The sequence below is a fragment of the Nomascus leucogenys genome, chromosome 15, assembly GCF_006542625.1.
Source record: "Nomascus leucogenys isolate Asia chromosome 15, Asia_NLE_v1, whole genome shotgun sequence".
In the NCBI taxonomy this organism is placed as follows: domain Eukaryota; kingdom Metazoa; phylum Chordata; class Mammalia; order Primates; family Hylobatidae; genus Nomascus; species Nomascus leucogenys.
In genome coordinates, this window is record NC_044395.1 from 72,839,390 (window position 1) to 72,854,894 (window position 15,505).

At 34.8% G+C, this 15,505-nt stretch overlaps 1 protein-coding gene across 5 annotated transcripts in view; it reads left to right on the plus strand.

Annotated features, from left to right (window-relative positions):
• USP47 (ubiquitin specific peptidase 47) overlaps positions 1 to 15,505 on the plus strand; it is a 122,747-nt gene that overhangs the window by 51,811 nt on the left and 55,431 nt on the right. For all 5 annotated transcript variants that reach the window (XM_003254950.3, XM_012504600.2, XM_030829500.1 and 2 more), the window contains 4 exons: positions 4,232 to 4,328; positions 9,223 to 9,368; positions 9,778 to 9,857; positions 11,895 to 12,044. In XM_003254950.3, coding sequence (XP_003254998.1) covers positions 4,232 to 4,328; positions 9,223 to 9,368; positions 9,778 to 9,857; positions 11,895 to 12,044 — 473 coding nt within the window. The remainder of the gene's footprint in view (positions 1 to 4,231; positions 4,329 to 9,222; positions 9,369 to 9,777; positions 9,858 to 11,894; positions 12,045 to 15,505) is intronic.

The window sequence follows — 15,505 nt, forward strand, 5'->3', positions numbered from 1 at the left end:
GGTGATTTTAAATATTACATTACAAATATCAGTGTAAAAAGAACACTATAGTGTTACATTGCAGATTTCTTATTTTTAATTTTATTATTATGTTATAGAGTCTTGCTTTGTCACCCAGGCTGGAGTGCAGTGGTAAGATCATAGCTCACTGCAGCTTCGAACTCCTAGGCTCAAGCGATCCTCCCACCCAGCCTCCCAAGTAGCTAGGACTACAGGTGTGCACCACAATGCCTGTCTTTTTAATTTTTGTAGTGATGAGGTCTCACTGTGTTGCCCAGGCTAGTCTCGAAGTAATCTTTCTGCCTCGGCCTCCCAAGTAGCGGGGAATACAGGTGTGCATCACAATGCCTGGCTTTTAAATTTTTGTAGAGATGAGGTCTCACTATGTTGCCCAGGCTAGTCTCGAAGTGATCTTCCTGCCTCAGCCTCCCAAGTAGCTGGGATTACAGGTAGAAGCCATGGTGCCCAACTCCAGATTTTGTTTTAATGTCGTCTGTAATCTTTCATTTACTATATTTTGTAATTAGAATTTAGAATAATTTCCTCATAGCTAGTTATTGTGCAGCTTTAATGGTTTATTTGTTCTGGAAATAATAGTAAAACCTGATTATGTTTGGTATTTAGGATTCATTTCTATCAGTAGAACTTTTTGTAGCAAACAACCACAATAAAAAAAATACAAAATTATCTTTGATTTCAGATAATAGGAGGTAATAAAACTGTTTCCCATTACACTATCTAGAGTAGTGATTCTCAGATTTTAATTTCTTTAAAATTAATTTTGGGGGTACTTGTTAAAAATGCAGGTTCCAGCCGGGCACAGTGGCTCATGGTTATAATCCCTTCACTTTGGGAGGCCGAGGCGGGCAGACAACTGAGGTCAGGGTTTGAGACCAGCCTGGCTAACATGGGGAAACCCTATCTCTACTAAAAATACAAAAATTAGCTGACTGTGGTAGCAGGTGCCTGTAATCGCAGCTACTCGGGAGGCTGAGGCAGGAGAATCGCTTGAACCCAGGAGGTGGTTGCAGTGAGCCAAAATTGTGCCACTGCACTCCAGCCTGGGCAACAGAACGAGACTCCGTCTCAAAAAAATAAAAAAGAAAAATGTAGGTTCCAAGGCATTACTTCCCAAAATGCTGATGTAGGTGCTCTGTAGTAGGCTGGAAGAAATTGCATTTTGTTTTAAATAAGCACCCTACATTATTCTGAGATAGCTGAAACACTGTGAGAGAGTTCCAGATTTAACAAATCAAGATTCTTGAGATATTTGCTTTGTCTTCTGACAATTGATCCAGTCATTTTTGCATAAGTATTTACAGAACTCCTACTTTGGTGTGTACTAACTTCAACTTCCTGTGGCTCTCTGAGGCCTGTGAATTCCTTGAGACTAAGACATGCTTTTTAAAAACGCTCTTTCTTTGATTATACAAATATATTAAAATACATGTCACTGTCTTACTATAAAATAAAAAAGTGAAAATAATTTACGGTACTACTAGCACCGCTTCTAGCAATTTTGCATATTTTTATCTTATCTTTCCTCTATATGTGTACTTTTCAGAAAATGGGGAATCATGAGTAGATTTTCAATTAATGTTTTTCACTTAATACTATATGAGGAGTATTTTTTAATGTTATTAAATTGTATTTTAATATGGGGCTTTAAATGGCTGAAAAATAGTTTCATTGTATAGGTTTAGATATTTAAACTGTCTGTAATTATTAATATTGCTGATATTATTATGAAAATTCTTATACATACATTTTTGTTTTCATCTCTGATTATTTCCTAAAGATAAAAATTCCCAGAAATTATATTAGTAAGTTGAAGTTTACTTTAAAAAATATTTTTAGAAGTCTTTGCTATACATTGCCATGTAATCATAGTCTTTGTTCGCATTTACTGTTCCTCACACACCTCTACTCCACTCCCTTTCCCTACCTGTACATTTTCCTCCAGTGTTCTAGGGGTCCTGCCTTTCTGAGTTACTCTATAAGCATCCAAGGTGGTTGTGTTCAGAAATTACTTTATCAGGGGTTGTGTTCAGAAATTATTTTATCAGATAAAATTATTTTATCAAACTATTGAGTTTGCATTTCCTTAAGAAATTATTATAAATTTTGGCACCATGTGTGAAATGTTCTTATTAGAAAATGCTTTCATGATTTTAACTTAGGGCTCTAGAAACACATTTCTCAGTAAAGCAATGGGTTTGGGTACTCAACATACTCTTTCCTGTCTCTTTCCTACCACTTCCCACTGGTAGCCAGCCACTGTTGATAGGAGATGGTGGGTTGGGGAGAAGTAAGGAGTAGATTGAAGGCTAATGTGAACTTACAGGTGATTAGAAACTAAATCCATGATACCTGTCTTTGGCCAGTTTCTTTAACAACCTTTTTATCTACTTCAGGAGCTGGCCTATTTGATTCCACTTCACTGGGCCTGTTTGATTTCTCCTTCCTTAGCGGTTGGTTCTGTTTAGGATTTCTTTTTGCATGTGCCCTCTACTGGATGGTATATGTTCTCATATTCTTCTTGCTTACTGACTTATACTAAAAATATTGATTCATAACTATTTCAGATGTAGAATCCACTTGATAATAGCTGCCATTTGAAGTTTGTTGATTGAGACAATGCATAATGAGAAAGGTTTCTGTTAATTCATTAGCACTTTTAATAGTGTCATCAAAATCATCATACTTTTGGAAAATAGTACATTTATGTGACACAGTGTTCATGCTGTTTAAATATGGTGCCAAATCAAGTACAAAAGATCATAGAGTTATATGTGATTTTTATACCTGATGGTAAAATAAAGAGCTATGGCAAAAATTAATTGCCATTACTCTCTTCTTCTCTTCTCAAGCCTACCCCAAAAACATTTTTTTAAGCCCAGTAAAGGGAAACAAGGTCACAAACAAGTGATACATGATTGATGTATTTGTACACAAAGGATGATAGTAGTATTCATTTACCTTGTAAGGCTCCGAGTAGATTGGTTCTCCCCTAGACTGTTGAGGAATTGGGAGAAGGAGGACGGAGAAGAAAGGAAATCCCAGGGCAGCCTCAGCTCAGAAGAAGACACAGAACAACCTGGTCTCCTGGCCAAAGTGCTGTTGTTTGTGGGAAAGGGTGTGTTTGTATGAACTAATGAAATAATGTTTTTTATTATTAATAATCAGGTTAGATACCATACAAACTTGTGTTACTTGTAAGTCATACACATTGCCCTCTCATGTGCATCTGCTGCTGTGCTAAGTAATAGGAGAGACAAATCAGATTCAACCCCTGCTTTCACAGTCTTGGTGGAGAAGACATATAAGCAAATGGGTCATTACAAAACAGTGAGATAAAGGCTCTAATACGGATTAAATATAGGATCCTATGAAAACAGCTCAAGTGGGGAATAGTCTGGAATAGAAGCAGTTTAAAATAATGCAATGATGTAGATTAAGATATAAACCACCCATGCATACACGGTTCTTAAAATAAAGGTGAAAAAAATAAAAGCTTGAACCCTAGCACAAAAGTGAAAAGCAGATAGCTACCATACTTGGTCTTTTCTTGGAATCATACAAGTACAGATGGTGTGGATCCATATCACCCTTTGCACAGCATGCTGATCTATAGAATTTCATTGACAGGCTTGTTGAAACAGATGAAGTCACTCTGCCTTACTTAGAGTCTCAGCTTTTGTGAGTTTGCATGTAGTGAATTTATCTCATATGTTATTCATTCTTACAGAAATTGGTTTATAGGGTTTGATGACAGGGATAACTAGTTGTGTATAGTCTGTCTACATTGGATGTGTGTGATGCTATTTAAAGTGAATATGTTTATACTTTTCCATTATAATCTAGTTTAATATGTTTAAAAGTTTAATATGTTTAAACTTTTAGATTTGGGGGAAAAAGATTATGTCTATGCCAGTAACACATACTTTACTGAACATATTACTCGTAAAATGTTAATGTCATATAATTTTCATGTGTATCTCTGGACATATCTATAACAAGGTATCCTAACATTTTCTGCAAAACAAAGCTTACTTAGAGCACATATTAGAAAAGGGATCTTTTCTTAGGTGCTATTGAACAAATTGAAATAATTTCCAAATGAGTAGTAACTTTAACCTCTGAATCTTTACTATGAATTAAATTCTTATTATGTTTTTGTTATTTTTAATGTAAATGCTGATTAATGTATATTTGTATTTTCTCTTTAAAGGATATGTGGGACTAGTAAACCAAGCAATGACTTGCTATTTGAATAGCCTTTTGCAAACACTTTTTATGACTCCTGAATTTAGGAATGCATTATATAAGTGAGTATTCAAAAAAATTGTATAAATAAAATTGATTTAAGAATGAAAATATTGCTTTTAACAAAATTTATCTTCTTGCAGTTATTTTAAAGTTTGGGGCATTTCTCACACCATAAGATATAACTTCTTTCCTTACGTAATAACAAAGATCTTGTGAAAAACAGGTATATGAAAAATGTGTGTGGAGAGAGAATCAGAAGTATATAGAGAGCAAAAGGATAAAATTGATAAGATTTACATGTAGGGTAAAAAGCTTCCCTCTCTTGTAGCCTTAACACCCTTTATGAAGAAATAAATAACTGCTTTTGAGAGAATTCGAATATATAAATCCATACTCTCCTTCCACCTCTCAATTTAAGTATCCGAAGTTTTTTTTTTAACTTGCAAGTTTTGTTTCTAATTAAAATATAATACTTACAGCTTGTTTCATGTGCGTGTGCGTGTGTGTGTGTGTGTGTGTGTGTGTGTGTGTGTGTGTGTGTGTGTTTCTAAAAGACTCCATATACTTCAGATAGTTTAAAATGCTCTATGGAGGAAGTCTGTATTTAAGTAAACCCTGAAGTCAGACATGTATTTTTATGAATATCCTATTATGACACATTTAACACACCATTGCTTTGTGTATTTTCTTTAAGATAAACACATAATTTTTTAGTTTTTAAGGATACTTTTAAGTATGAGTAAACTGATTTTTTTTCCTTTTTTTTGTGTTACTTTCCAGTAACATGTTTAAATTACTGTAAATATGTATTTAGGTTATTTTTGGAACTTTTAACATTGCCGATTGTATTACTCAAACAACGTTATATCACCATTAGATTAATCTGTCAGCTTGTTATCTGAACTTACTTGTGGAAGTTGATGTATTTGTCATTCTGTATGCATGTATTGCCCTGTAGTGTTTAAATGCTAGGCACTTGGTGGATAGAGAGGGAATTAGAAATAAGATCTTTGTTCTTGAGTAATTTATAAGTCTTTCTACAATAGCAATATATATATGTTTGAAATAGTTTAAATAACATTTAAAGACAGCCAAATACCATTAGAGTTTAAAGAGAAGAAAGGTTGGTAAAACTTGGAGAAGAAAGTAAGCTTCAGGTAGGTCATGAAGCTAGGTATGGTTGGAGGCCTGTCAAAAGTGAAAGTGAATAATAGGAAGAGCTACCTCAGTGTTAGTTATTGTTTGTATCAGGTAGTGTTCCGGGCACTTTCTATATAGACTCACTTAATTCTCATAGTAACTGTATGAATTTTATGCTATTATTGTCCGCATTTTACAAAGAAGGTACCTGAAGGCACAGAGAAATAGTTCTGCCTGGAAGCACACGGCTAAAAGTTGCACCTAGTAGATACCAGGATTCACTACCCTATTCTGCCTGTACACTAGCGGATGCCAATAAGCGCAGTGTGTTGCAGGAGGCTCCAGGAGATCAGCATACCAGAGTTTTGTCAGAGTACTGGAAGATGAGGTTAATAGAGTTCAGAGCCTGCTCTCAAAACTAGCACAGACCAGATAGCTGGATGACGTGCCTGTTTTAGGGAGTATGCATAGGAACAGGGATCCTGGGCACTTGTTTAATCATCTCTTTTAATACTCTGAAAGTGGACTGTAAATTTACAGCACTGTAGAGGAAATGAAGAGCATAGCCAGGGCTATTCATCAGCAAACATGTATTGGACACTTACTGTGTGCTAGGCATTCTTTTAGGTATAAGGATTAGAGTGATGAGTAAGACAAAGTACTTCATTTAGAGCTTCCTTAGGTAAAACTATATATCAGCTCATTTCACAGAATCATGTATGCCAGGTAGAAAATAAAGCTGAGTAATGTGGAGGGAGTAATTGTCAGGAGAAGAGGAGGGGAGGTCACAGCTTCAGGTGGTAGACAGTAAGGGCCTCCCTGAGGACATTCCAGGAACTTCACAGGAGCAAGCCCTCTAAAGATTTACAGTAAGAGCATACAAGGCATAAGAAGCCAGAAGTATAAATGTCTTCAAAAAAGAAAAGAAATTAGAAATCCGTTGTGACAATCCCGGTGAGTAAGGAAGTAGGAGACAGACATGAGGTCAAACAGAAAGGAAGGCCTTGAGATTGTGAGAATAGAGTGAAGTTTATAGCAGGTGGGGAAACAAAGCCTGAGAGCACTCATGATGTTTCTTAATGTAGAACTAAGAACCTCGTTGAACTATCCACAGAGTAGTGCTAGTGGAAGAGGATAAACTATCCACAGAGTAGAGCTACCATAAAAGGATAGACTAGCCACAGAGTAGCACTAGTGTAAAAGGATAGACTAGAGAGTAGCGTTGGCGTAAAAGGATTGACTATCCAGAGAGTAGCACTAGCATAAAAGGATAAACTATCCAGAGAATAGTGCTAGCATAAAAGGATAGGGTTTTGTTTATTTTCTTCACTTTTTTTTTTTTTTTTTTTTTTTTTTTTGAGACGGAGTCTCGCTGTCGCCCAGGCTGGAGTGCAGTGGCGCCATCTCGGCTCACTGCAGGCTCCGCCCCTCGGGGTTCACGCCATTCTCCTGCCTCAGCCTCCCGAGTAGCTGGGACTACAGGCGCCCACCACCTCGCCCGGCTAATTTTTTGTATTTTTAGTGGAGACGGGGTTTCACCGTGTTAGCCAGGATGGTCTCGATCTCCTGACCTCGTGATCCGCCCGCCTAGCCTCCCAAAGTGCTGGGATTACAGGCGTGAGCCACCACGCCCAGCCTATTTTCTTCACTTTTTGTGTAGTAGCCAACAGAGAACCTGCCACTTGATTTGGAGTCATGTACGTGATGGTTAAATACATTGTTTTAGGAAAGTTTATATAGTGCAGTGTACAGGATTGATTTGAAAGATAGAGAACCCTAGAAGAATCTGTTATTAAACCAGGCGTGGACCGTATATTAGAGTCAGAATGATGATGGTGGCAGTGGTTACATTGCAGATTGAAAACTAACATGGCTTAGTAACAAATTTTACTTAGGAGTAAAGGAAAGGAAAGATTCACATATGCACCAAAGTTTCTAACTTAGGTAACGGCAAGTACCAGCAAGATTTGGTATTTGTACCAGGACTAAAGGACAGGTGAGAATTCAGTCTTATTTTACAGTAATTCCTCCCTGTTAGTGAATTTCCCACACTAGAAATTTGAGCATTTTCTGTCTTAACCAATATTTTCTCACAGTTACCAAGAGAATTTTTGATCTCATAATGTCAGTTATAAGTACCTGCTATTGAAGATAACTAGAAAAAAGGGAGCTGGGGATTGAGAATAGAAGAGGGGAGGATTAAAGCAGAAGTCAGGTATTGAATAGAGGTATTTGCAGGGAAGCCTTGAGAAGAAAAAGGTGAAATGTACTTCATTGACTTCTGTGAGGCGGAAGGGAGTGCCAGTGTGTAACAAAAGGAAGATGAGAACAGAGCTGTGACTTCTCAGTCCTAAAGTAAGAAAAATATTGAACACTCTAATAGAAAGCCATTCCCAAAAGAAAAAAAAAAGTCTTTTAGTATATCTGTAAAGTGCATCAGAGAAAAATTAAAGCTCAAACCTCCCTTTGAAACTAAAAAGTGGGGAAATAGTAATCTTACTCCTAACTTAAAATGTAAAATAACATTAATATTGTTGTTACTTAATATTTTGTCTTAGGTGTATATTATGAATATAGAATTATTTTAAAGACTTTGGTGGGTACATTACCAACTTTAGTACCTCAGTGTTATTTCTTTCCATGAGATCTTAAGTTCTTCAGTTGGGAGTTCACTTGTTATTGAGACAGTAGCTGTAGCTAGGGCTAGACTGCTGTTTATCATAAGTTTGTGAGGGTGAAAATCTTACCTGGATTATTATTTTGTTTACTTTCTTATATTCCCTTTTAAAAGCTTTTTATTATGGAAAATTTTAAACATTCAAAAATTGAGAGAGGTGGGTGGATCACTTGAGGTCAGGAGTTTGAGACCAGCCTGGCCAACATGGTGAAACCCAGTCTCTACTAAAAATAGAAAAATTAGCCAGGCATCATGGTGCATGTGTATAATCCCAGCTACTCAGGAGGCTGAGACAGGAGAATCGCTTAAACCCAGGAGGCAGAGATAGCAGTGAGCCAAGATCGTCCCACTGCACTCCAGCCTGGGCAACAGAACGAGACTCCATCTCAAAAAAAAAAAAAAAAAAAAAAAGAGGGAAATAGTGTAATGAATCCCTCTTCACCAGTCATTCAGCTTTTAATATTATTAATGTCAACTCATAATCAATCTTTTTTGTCTATACCCTCCAACTTGATTGTTTGGAAGCATACCTCCATCATATCCATCTGTAAATTATATCTCAGGTCAGGGCTATGATTTTCCTGATTGCGACATTTAACAATTTGTTTAAATCAGGATCCATATGAGCTGTATATTGCAATTGATTAATAAAATTCTTAATCTATTTAATTTGTTTATAATCCTCTTTCATCTTTTTTCATCCTTGCAATTTATTGCCTGCAAAAAATAGAAAACTGATGTCATCTATCCTGTAGTTTTCCACAGTTTGGGTTTTGATGATTGTATGCCATAGTATCTCATGTAATAGTATTCTTCTGTTTCCTGTATTTTTGTGAATTAATAATTAGGACAGAGGTTATGGTCAGATTCAGGTTCCACGGTTAAATGAGCTTTGCCTTCTTTTCTTGAGAACTTTTGCCTTGTTGTGCCTTTTCTTGTTAAAGTCTGAAGTTCTTCTGAATTTATGAATTAGGGAAACACTAATGTTTCATTAGATATTATTAGTTTCAATTAGCATTCAAACTCTGTATAGCTTCCAGGATTAAAATCTTGCATTATTATGATTTTGATATTAATTATGCTTTTAAATAATAAAATCATTTTATAAATAATTTATTAACATTTTATTTTAATAGGTGGGAATTTGAAGAATCTGAAGAAGATCCAGTGACAAGTATTCCATACCAACTTCAAAGGCTTTTTGTTTTGTTACAAACCAGCAAAAAGAGAGCAATTGAAACCACAGATGTTACAAGGAGCTTTGGATGGGATAGTAGTGAGGGTACTAATTCTCTTGTAATGATAAGTGTTCTAATATTCAAACAAATTCTAGGAGACAATAATATTACAAACGCATTACACATAACTTAATTACCTTTATCTTAAACCTTTCATTGCAAGTTTGTTGTCATATATTTTCTAACACATTTCATAACTCTACGATGAAAAATAACAAACATGACAAATATTGTAGCACCATAAAGCATATATTATTTATAGAATGCTGCAATCTATTTTCTGGTGTGTGATTGCCTTTTCATGACTGTCATATATATTCTTGTGTTCTTTTTTAAATTTGGCATTATTTAAGGTAGACTTTTCAATATTTCTGCCTGTTTGCTTTTAAACAACAGATTGTTTCATTACATTAAGTTTATAGCTATTTCTAATTGAATTTTATCTTAAAATAGCTTGGCAGCAGCATGATGTACAAGAACTATGCAGAGTCATGTTTGATGCTTTGGAACAGAAATGGAAGCAAACAGAACAGGTAATTTATATCTCTCAAATCAAGGGGACTGTTTCCTAATAAATCATTCATTACCTTAAATGGCTTTTATTCTGTTGGAATGTTTTAAAACTTGGGGATTAGTCTCATGGTTAAAGTACCCAATGGGAAATTGAAAGTACTGAGTTCTCATTTAGCCATTAACTGAGTTATAAATACCATCATTAAACCACCCTAGACCTCAGTTTTCTTATCTTTGAGGAAATTGGGCTGTATAACCTGGAAGTTCTCTTTTAGCTCTGAAAATTATACATTTAAAAACTGTATATATGTGTTTTGGGGATGATTTTTGAACAGCATTTTCAGATAATTAGGTAAACTATATGTCTTGTAATCTGTAACCCAAGTATAGTCATGAAGCATTACCTTTATTTTGACCAATGATGTATAGTCATATGTATTTGACATTTAGGATCCTCATTAATCTAACCCGAGTCTTATGTAATGGAAAGAGGAGCAGGTTAGAAGTGGAAAGAACATTAGACGTTGGAATGAGGAGTAAGGCTGAATGGGATGGGGCTCAATACATGGGAGGTTTTATACTGGGTATAGTAAATGAAGGTCACAGGGATAAAAGGGGAAGAGTATATAAGGTAGCTAGAAGGGTCTGATATCTGATTGGAACTACTGTGATGGCTTGGACCAGAGTTTTTCAAAATCTAGATTACAATCTATTCACGGGTTATAAAATCAGTTTATTGGGCCTACAACAGCATTTTCAAAAAATGGAATAGAATAGAGCATAAGAGAATATCACATAAGAGTAAGTATTATTTTATGAAGCTCTTGTTACAGTTACGTGCACTGGGTTGCAGTGTAAATTATTTTCTTATGGTGATTTGCTCTTCAGTATTTGGAAAACACTGGTTTGAACCACTTCAAAAGGCTGTCCTAGGTGAAGAAGACAATCACATATGACTGACGCTGATGAATGAAGAAGGCTTCATTAAATAAGTGGTATTAGTGTAGACGGCGATGGTCAATCCAGTTTGAAGGCTTATAAATCCTATTTGTTTGAAGAAATGTAAATTTATGAAAGAGGCAAAATGTAGTACACTTATCCTCATGCCTATTCTTACTTAGATTATGAAAAAATTTTTAAGTTCATTTAGTGATCTAGTTTCCATAGTCTTATGGGGCTGTGTTTTAGTAACTATGTAGATGGTATTGGGGGCTGTTTCTTCTTCACAGGTCTGAAGTTACCCTTTTTCCTTGTTACATCCCTTTCTGTGGGTCACCACTTCCATTAAGATCAGCTGGGGCATTCCTACTGAGTTCCCAAGTTTTGGTACAAAACTCTTTGGCCCTTGCTTAGGGAGTTACCTGCCGTGTTTGAGTCAGAAAAGCTCTAGTTAACTAAGTTTGGGGACTAGGTGAGAGATCCATTCTTTTAGGTGAGGATATTTTGAGAGAGGTGCATTTTAAGATTTTTTTGAATTTCCATACATTTTTAAAAGATTGTGGTGTAATATTTCTCCATAAAATTGTTTTATGTGTATTACTGAAAGCTAAAAAGTTTGATTTGCATCTTTAGCTAGAGGATATGATTTATACATCAGAATATATTATTGTGAGAAGTGATATACATATGTAAGTTATAAAAACTCAACCAATTGTTTAGCTGTATAATTATTAACATGCTTAAAGTGATAGGTTAGGATTTACTCTCAATGTAAAGATAATTTGAGGCTTACTTGGTAACTGATTTCATCAAAACATTAATCGTTGGGTTTTCTCATGATGAGTATTGAAATCGTTAATTTTTGCACACTGACTCAAATTAGTGTTAATCTAATTTTATTGATTTTAGGTGATTTGTGTTGTTTTGATTTTTTCTATAAAATTTTAGATAAATCTTAAATATTAATATATAATAATATAGATAAATATTAATGTTTTCAACAATTTTAGCTGTAAATATCAATATCCTTTTGTAAACCATTCTAAAAAGTGTAGAATGTTACATGTTTTAAAGGTTTTTTTAAGGAACACTTAAAAATGTAAATATTTTATTTTTAGGCTGATCTTATAAATGAGCTTTATCAAGGCAAGCTGAAGGACTACGTGAGATGTCTGGAATGTGGTTATGAGGGTTGGCGAATCGACACATATCTTGATATTCCGTTGGTCATCCGACCTTATGGGTCCAGCCAAGCATTTGCTAGTGTGGTGTGTACCTTTCACCTGACTGCTTGTGTATCCTTACACAGAATACATAATAGCACAGTGGTATAATCTCTTGTAAGGTAAGTATCATCCTAGATACACCTTCTTGGGTTGTTAGTCATTCCTGCATTTAAATTAGCAAGATCTAGAAGATTTTTGATCCTTCAGTGAGTCCTAATAGTGCATGTATTATAAGAGAGAAAGTGAATGCAAATGTACTGCCTCATGGTTTAGTGTTTTATTCTTTTTGATAGGTGATTAGATGATTTCACTTTTATCTTTTTTTCACCTCTAAACAGTCTATTTTATAAATGCTGTTATTGTGACCACTTTTTGCACTGGAAAGTACTTTGTTTTGGGGGAATTGTTTTGATCCATACACTTTTAAAATTGGAAAAAGCACCTCTGGTTTTTATGACAAACAGTCCATATTTTTAAAAGAAGCATCCCTACTCTAAATACTTAGTTTAAAAAACATACATTGTAGTAGCACAGATAATTCAAAGAATCAAAACTGTAATCACTTTAATTATTCATATACTGAGTATCTAATTGGAGGATTAGCTGAGATTTTCTCATTCCATTTGTCATCCATTTCTTAATTGCTTTTTAATAATTTTTTAATTGTATTTTATCTGTACATATGTGTATTTACTTATACAACAGGAAAATAATGGAAAGACTTAAGTTGATATTTAAAATTAAAGTGCTCAAAAACATTTATTTGAACCTACCGTGTGCCAGGGGAAGCTTTCAAAGCTAAATAAGATATCTTTAAACAGTAGAATTTCATTATGTTTTATGTTTTGGTCTTATTTATGTTGTTATTAAACTGATGGTGGCTTGTAGCTAAAAATCAGTTTTTTAAAAGCTTTTCTATACTTCTAAGATAGTGCTGCAGGTATGGTTTATTCCTCTGGCCTCTAGGATGATTGATTCCTTTTGATTTTTTCTCCTACCTTTATATGGCTATTAGGAAATAACCAGCAATAAATTATGGAATCAGTCAATGGGGATCCAAAGCAAGCATCTAAGTAAAAGACCTTTTCTGGGTAGCATAAGATCAAGTCTCCTTTCCGCTACTGTTTTTCATAGTCGGCTTCCTGAGTATATTTGAAAAGTTTTTTAGATGTTTAATACTACCTTTTTAAATGGCCATCTAGGTGTATTAAATGAGCTTTGGTTTGGGTGGCTAGTTTTGGTTTTTATCTTTTAAACCTTATTTTTGCTTTAATTGGCAGTTCAAAGTAGAAATGACATACTGAAAAAATCATTGAAAAATTAACATTTGTCTTTCAATGACTGATTTCCTAACTAATTTTTAAATACTCTCATTTCTCTGACAAAATATACTAGGGAAATATTTGGTAGTCCCAAGTGATATGGACTATTTTTTCTACCTTATTTATTAAAGTATTTTTATGAAAATTTTTCCATATATACGTTCAGTTTAGTTTTTAACATATTAATTGAATATTGAGGAAGCTAATTTTTGCTATATTAAATCTTATATTTGAGTATTCAGCAAATATAATTGCTCAGCTAAATCTTTATGTCATTATTTATTCACCTGCTGATTTGCCACCACTCTCTTAAGTACATTAATAGACAAAGTAATGGAGTGATTTGGAGGATACTTCTGGGGATGTGAACAATATCACATTTCTAAATGGAATTCTCCAAAGGTAGTATCCTCCACTGATGATACATGGGTGGTAGTAGTGGTGGTGGTTCAGTGGGAATTGGAAGTTGCAGCTATGAAGCAGTATGTGAGCAGGTTTATAATACACATGCGCTAATAGGGCTTGCAGAAGAGAACTTCTAGACTTTGCTGGAATCTCTTGAGGGAAATTACAGCAGGTGAAACTACCCAAGATAGGGGTTCTAAGGAGGATACTACCTTCGGAGAACTTTAGTTAGAGGTAAGTGATTTCTCATTATTTTCTGAATTTAAATCTATAACCTAACTCCTCTTAGTCCACAAATATCATCATACAGCATCTAAAATTGGTTATATGTCACTGCTTGCCATTTTGTATTTTGTTAACTGCGTATGTTAAAAAGAATTTGACGTTTTAAAAAGAATTGGAATTATGGATTGCAAAAATCTAGTTAAAAGAGGTATCATAAAATCACTCATTCAGATTATATAAAATTGGCCTGAATTTTAACTGGACTCTCTTAAAATTATTATTCCACCTTTTTTAGTGGACTGGTATTTTTGTCTTATTTAATATATTAGATATAGACATAGGCTAGGCACAGTGGCTCACACCTGTAATCCCAGCACTTTAGATAGCCGAGGCGGGCAGATCACTTGAGGACAGGAGTTCGAGACCAGTCTGACAAACATGGTGAAACCTCATCTCTACTAAAAATTAGCTGGGCATTGCGGTGCATGCCTGTATTCCCAGCTACTCAGGAGGCAGAGGCAGGAGAATTGCTTGAACCCGGGAGGCGGAGCTTGCAGTGAGCCGAGATCACGCCACTGCACTCCAGCCTGGGTGACAGAGCAAGACTCCGTCTCAAAAAAAAAAAAAAAAAAAAGATATAGATGTAGATATATACACTAGCATGTGCATGTGCACACACACGTACACACTGATGGTTATATATTCTGTTTATTGTATGTTTTGTTTAGTGTGCCACAATATTATGGGTTTAATTTCAGATAATTAAGAGTGAGGTCTTTTAAAAATTGAAGAGTTTTTCTTCTTTCTCTCTCTCTTTTAAAAAATTTATTAAATATTTGTTTCTTATTTTAGAGATGGGGTCTTACTGTGTTGACCAGGCTGGTCTCAAACTCCTGGCCTCTAGCAATCCTCCCGTCTCGGCCTCAAAGTGCTGGGATTTCAGGCATGAGCTACCATGCCCAGCCAGGGTTTTTCTTTTTTAAACCTTCATCTAAAATGTCCAATTTCTGGAGTTGTTTTATCTTTATGGTCAAATAAATTAACTTGCAAATAATAGGTAGGATTAAAATAGGACTGAAAGTAGCACTCATCTAACTTATTATAATATCCACAATCAATTTTTATGTTTTTTTTTAGTATGATAACAGATTATTTTTATAATGAGTGCTGGGAGACTTCTGCAGTTTAAAAAATAAGCTCCCCTAAAGTAGGGAGGCCAAAAAAAGCCTTTTATTATAATATTTTCTTTTTTCAATACATTTTTAGTTATTGTAACTGATATTTGTTAGATTTCTGATCTTCATTTTACTCATCCAAGTAGGGAATCAATACTGAAAGGCTCTTCTGCCATTCTGGGAAGCTCTACATTAGATTAAGGTGATTTAAGAATGTCACTACTTTGTTTATATTTGTGTCCTTGGGATGTTGAGAGGGAGTGAGAATACTAAAATATGTGTTATAATTTCCTGTTGTTTTACATATTTTTTATTAATCCTGAAAAATTAATATCAGCTGAAGAATTACTTGTAGTAATCTTTAAATAATTTTGCT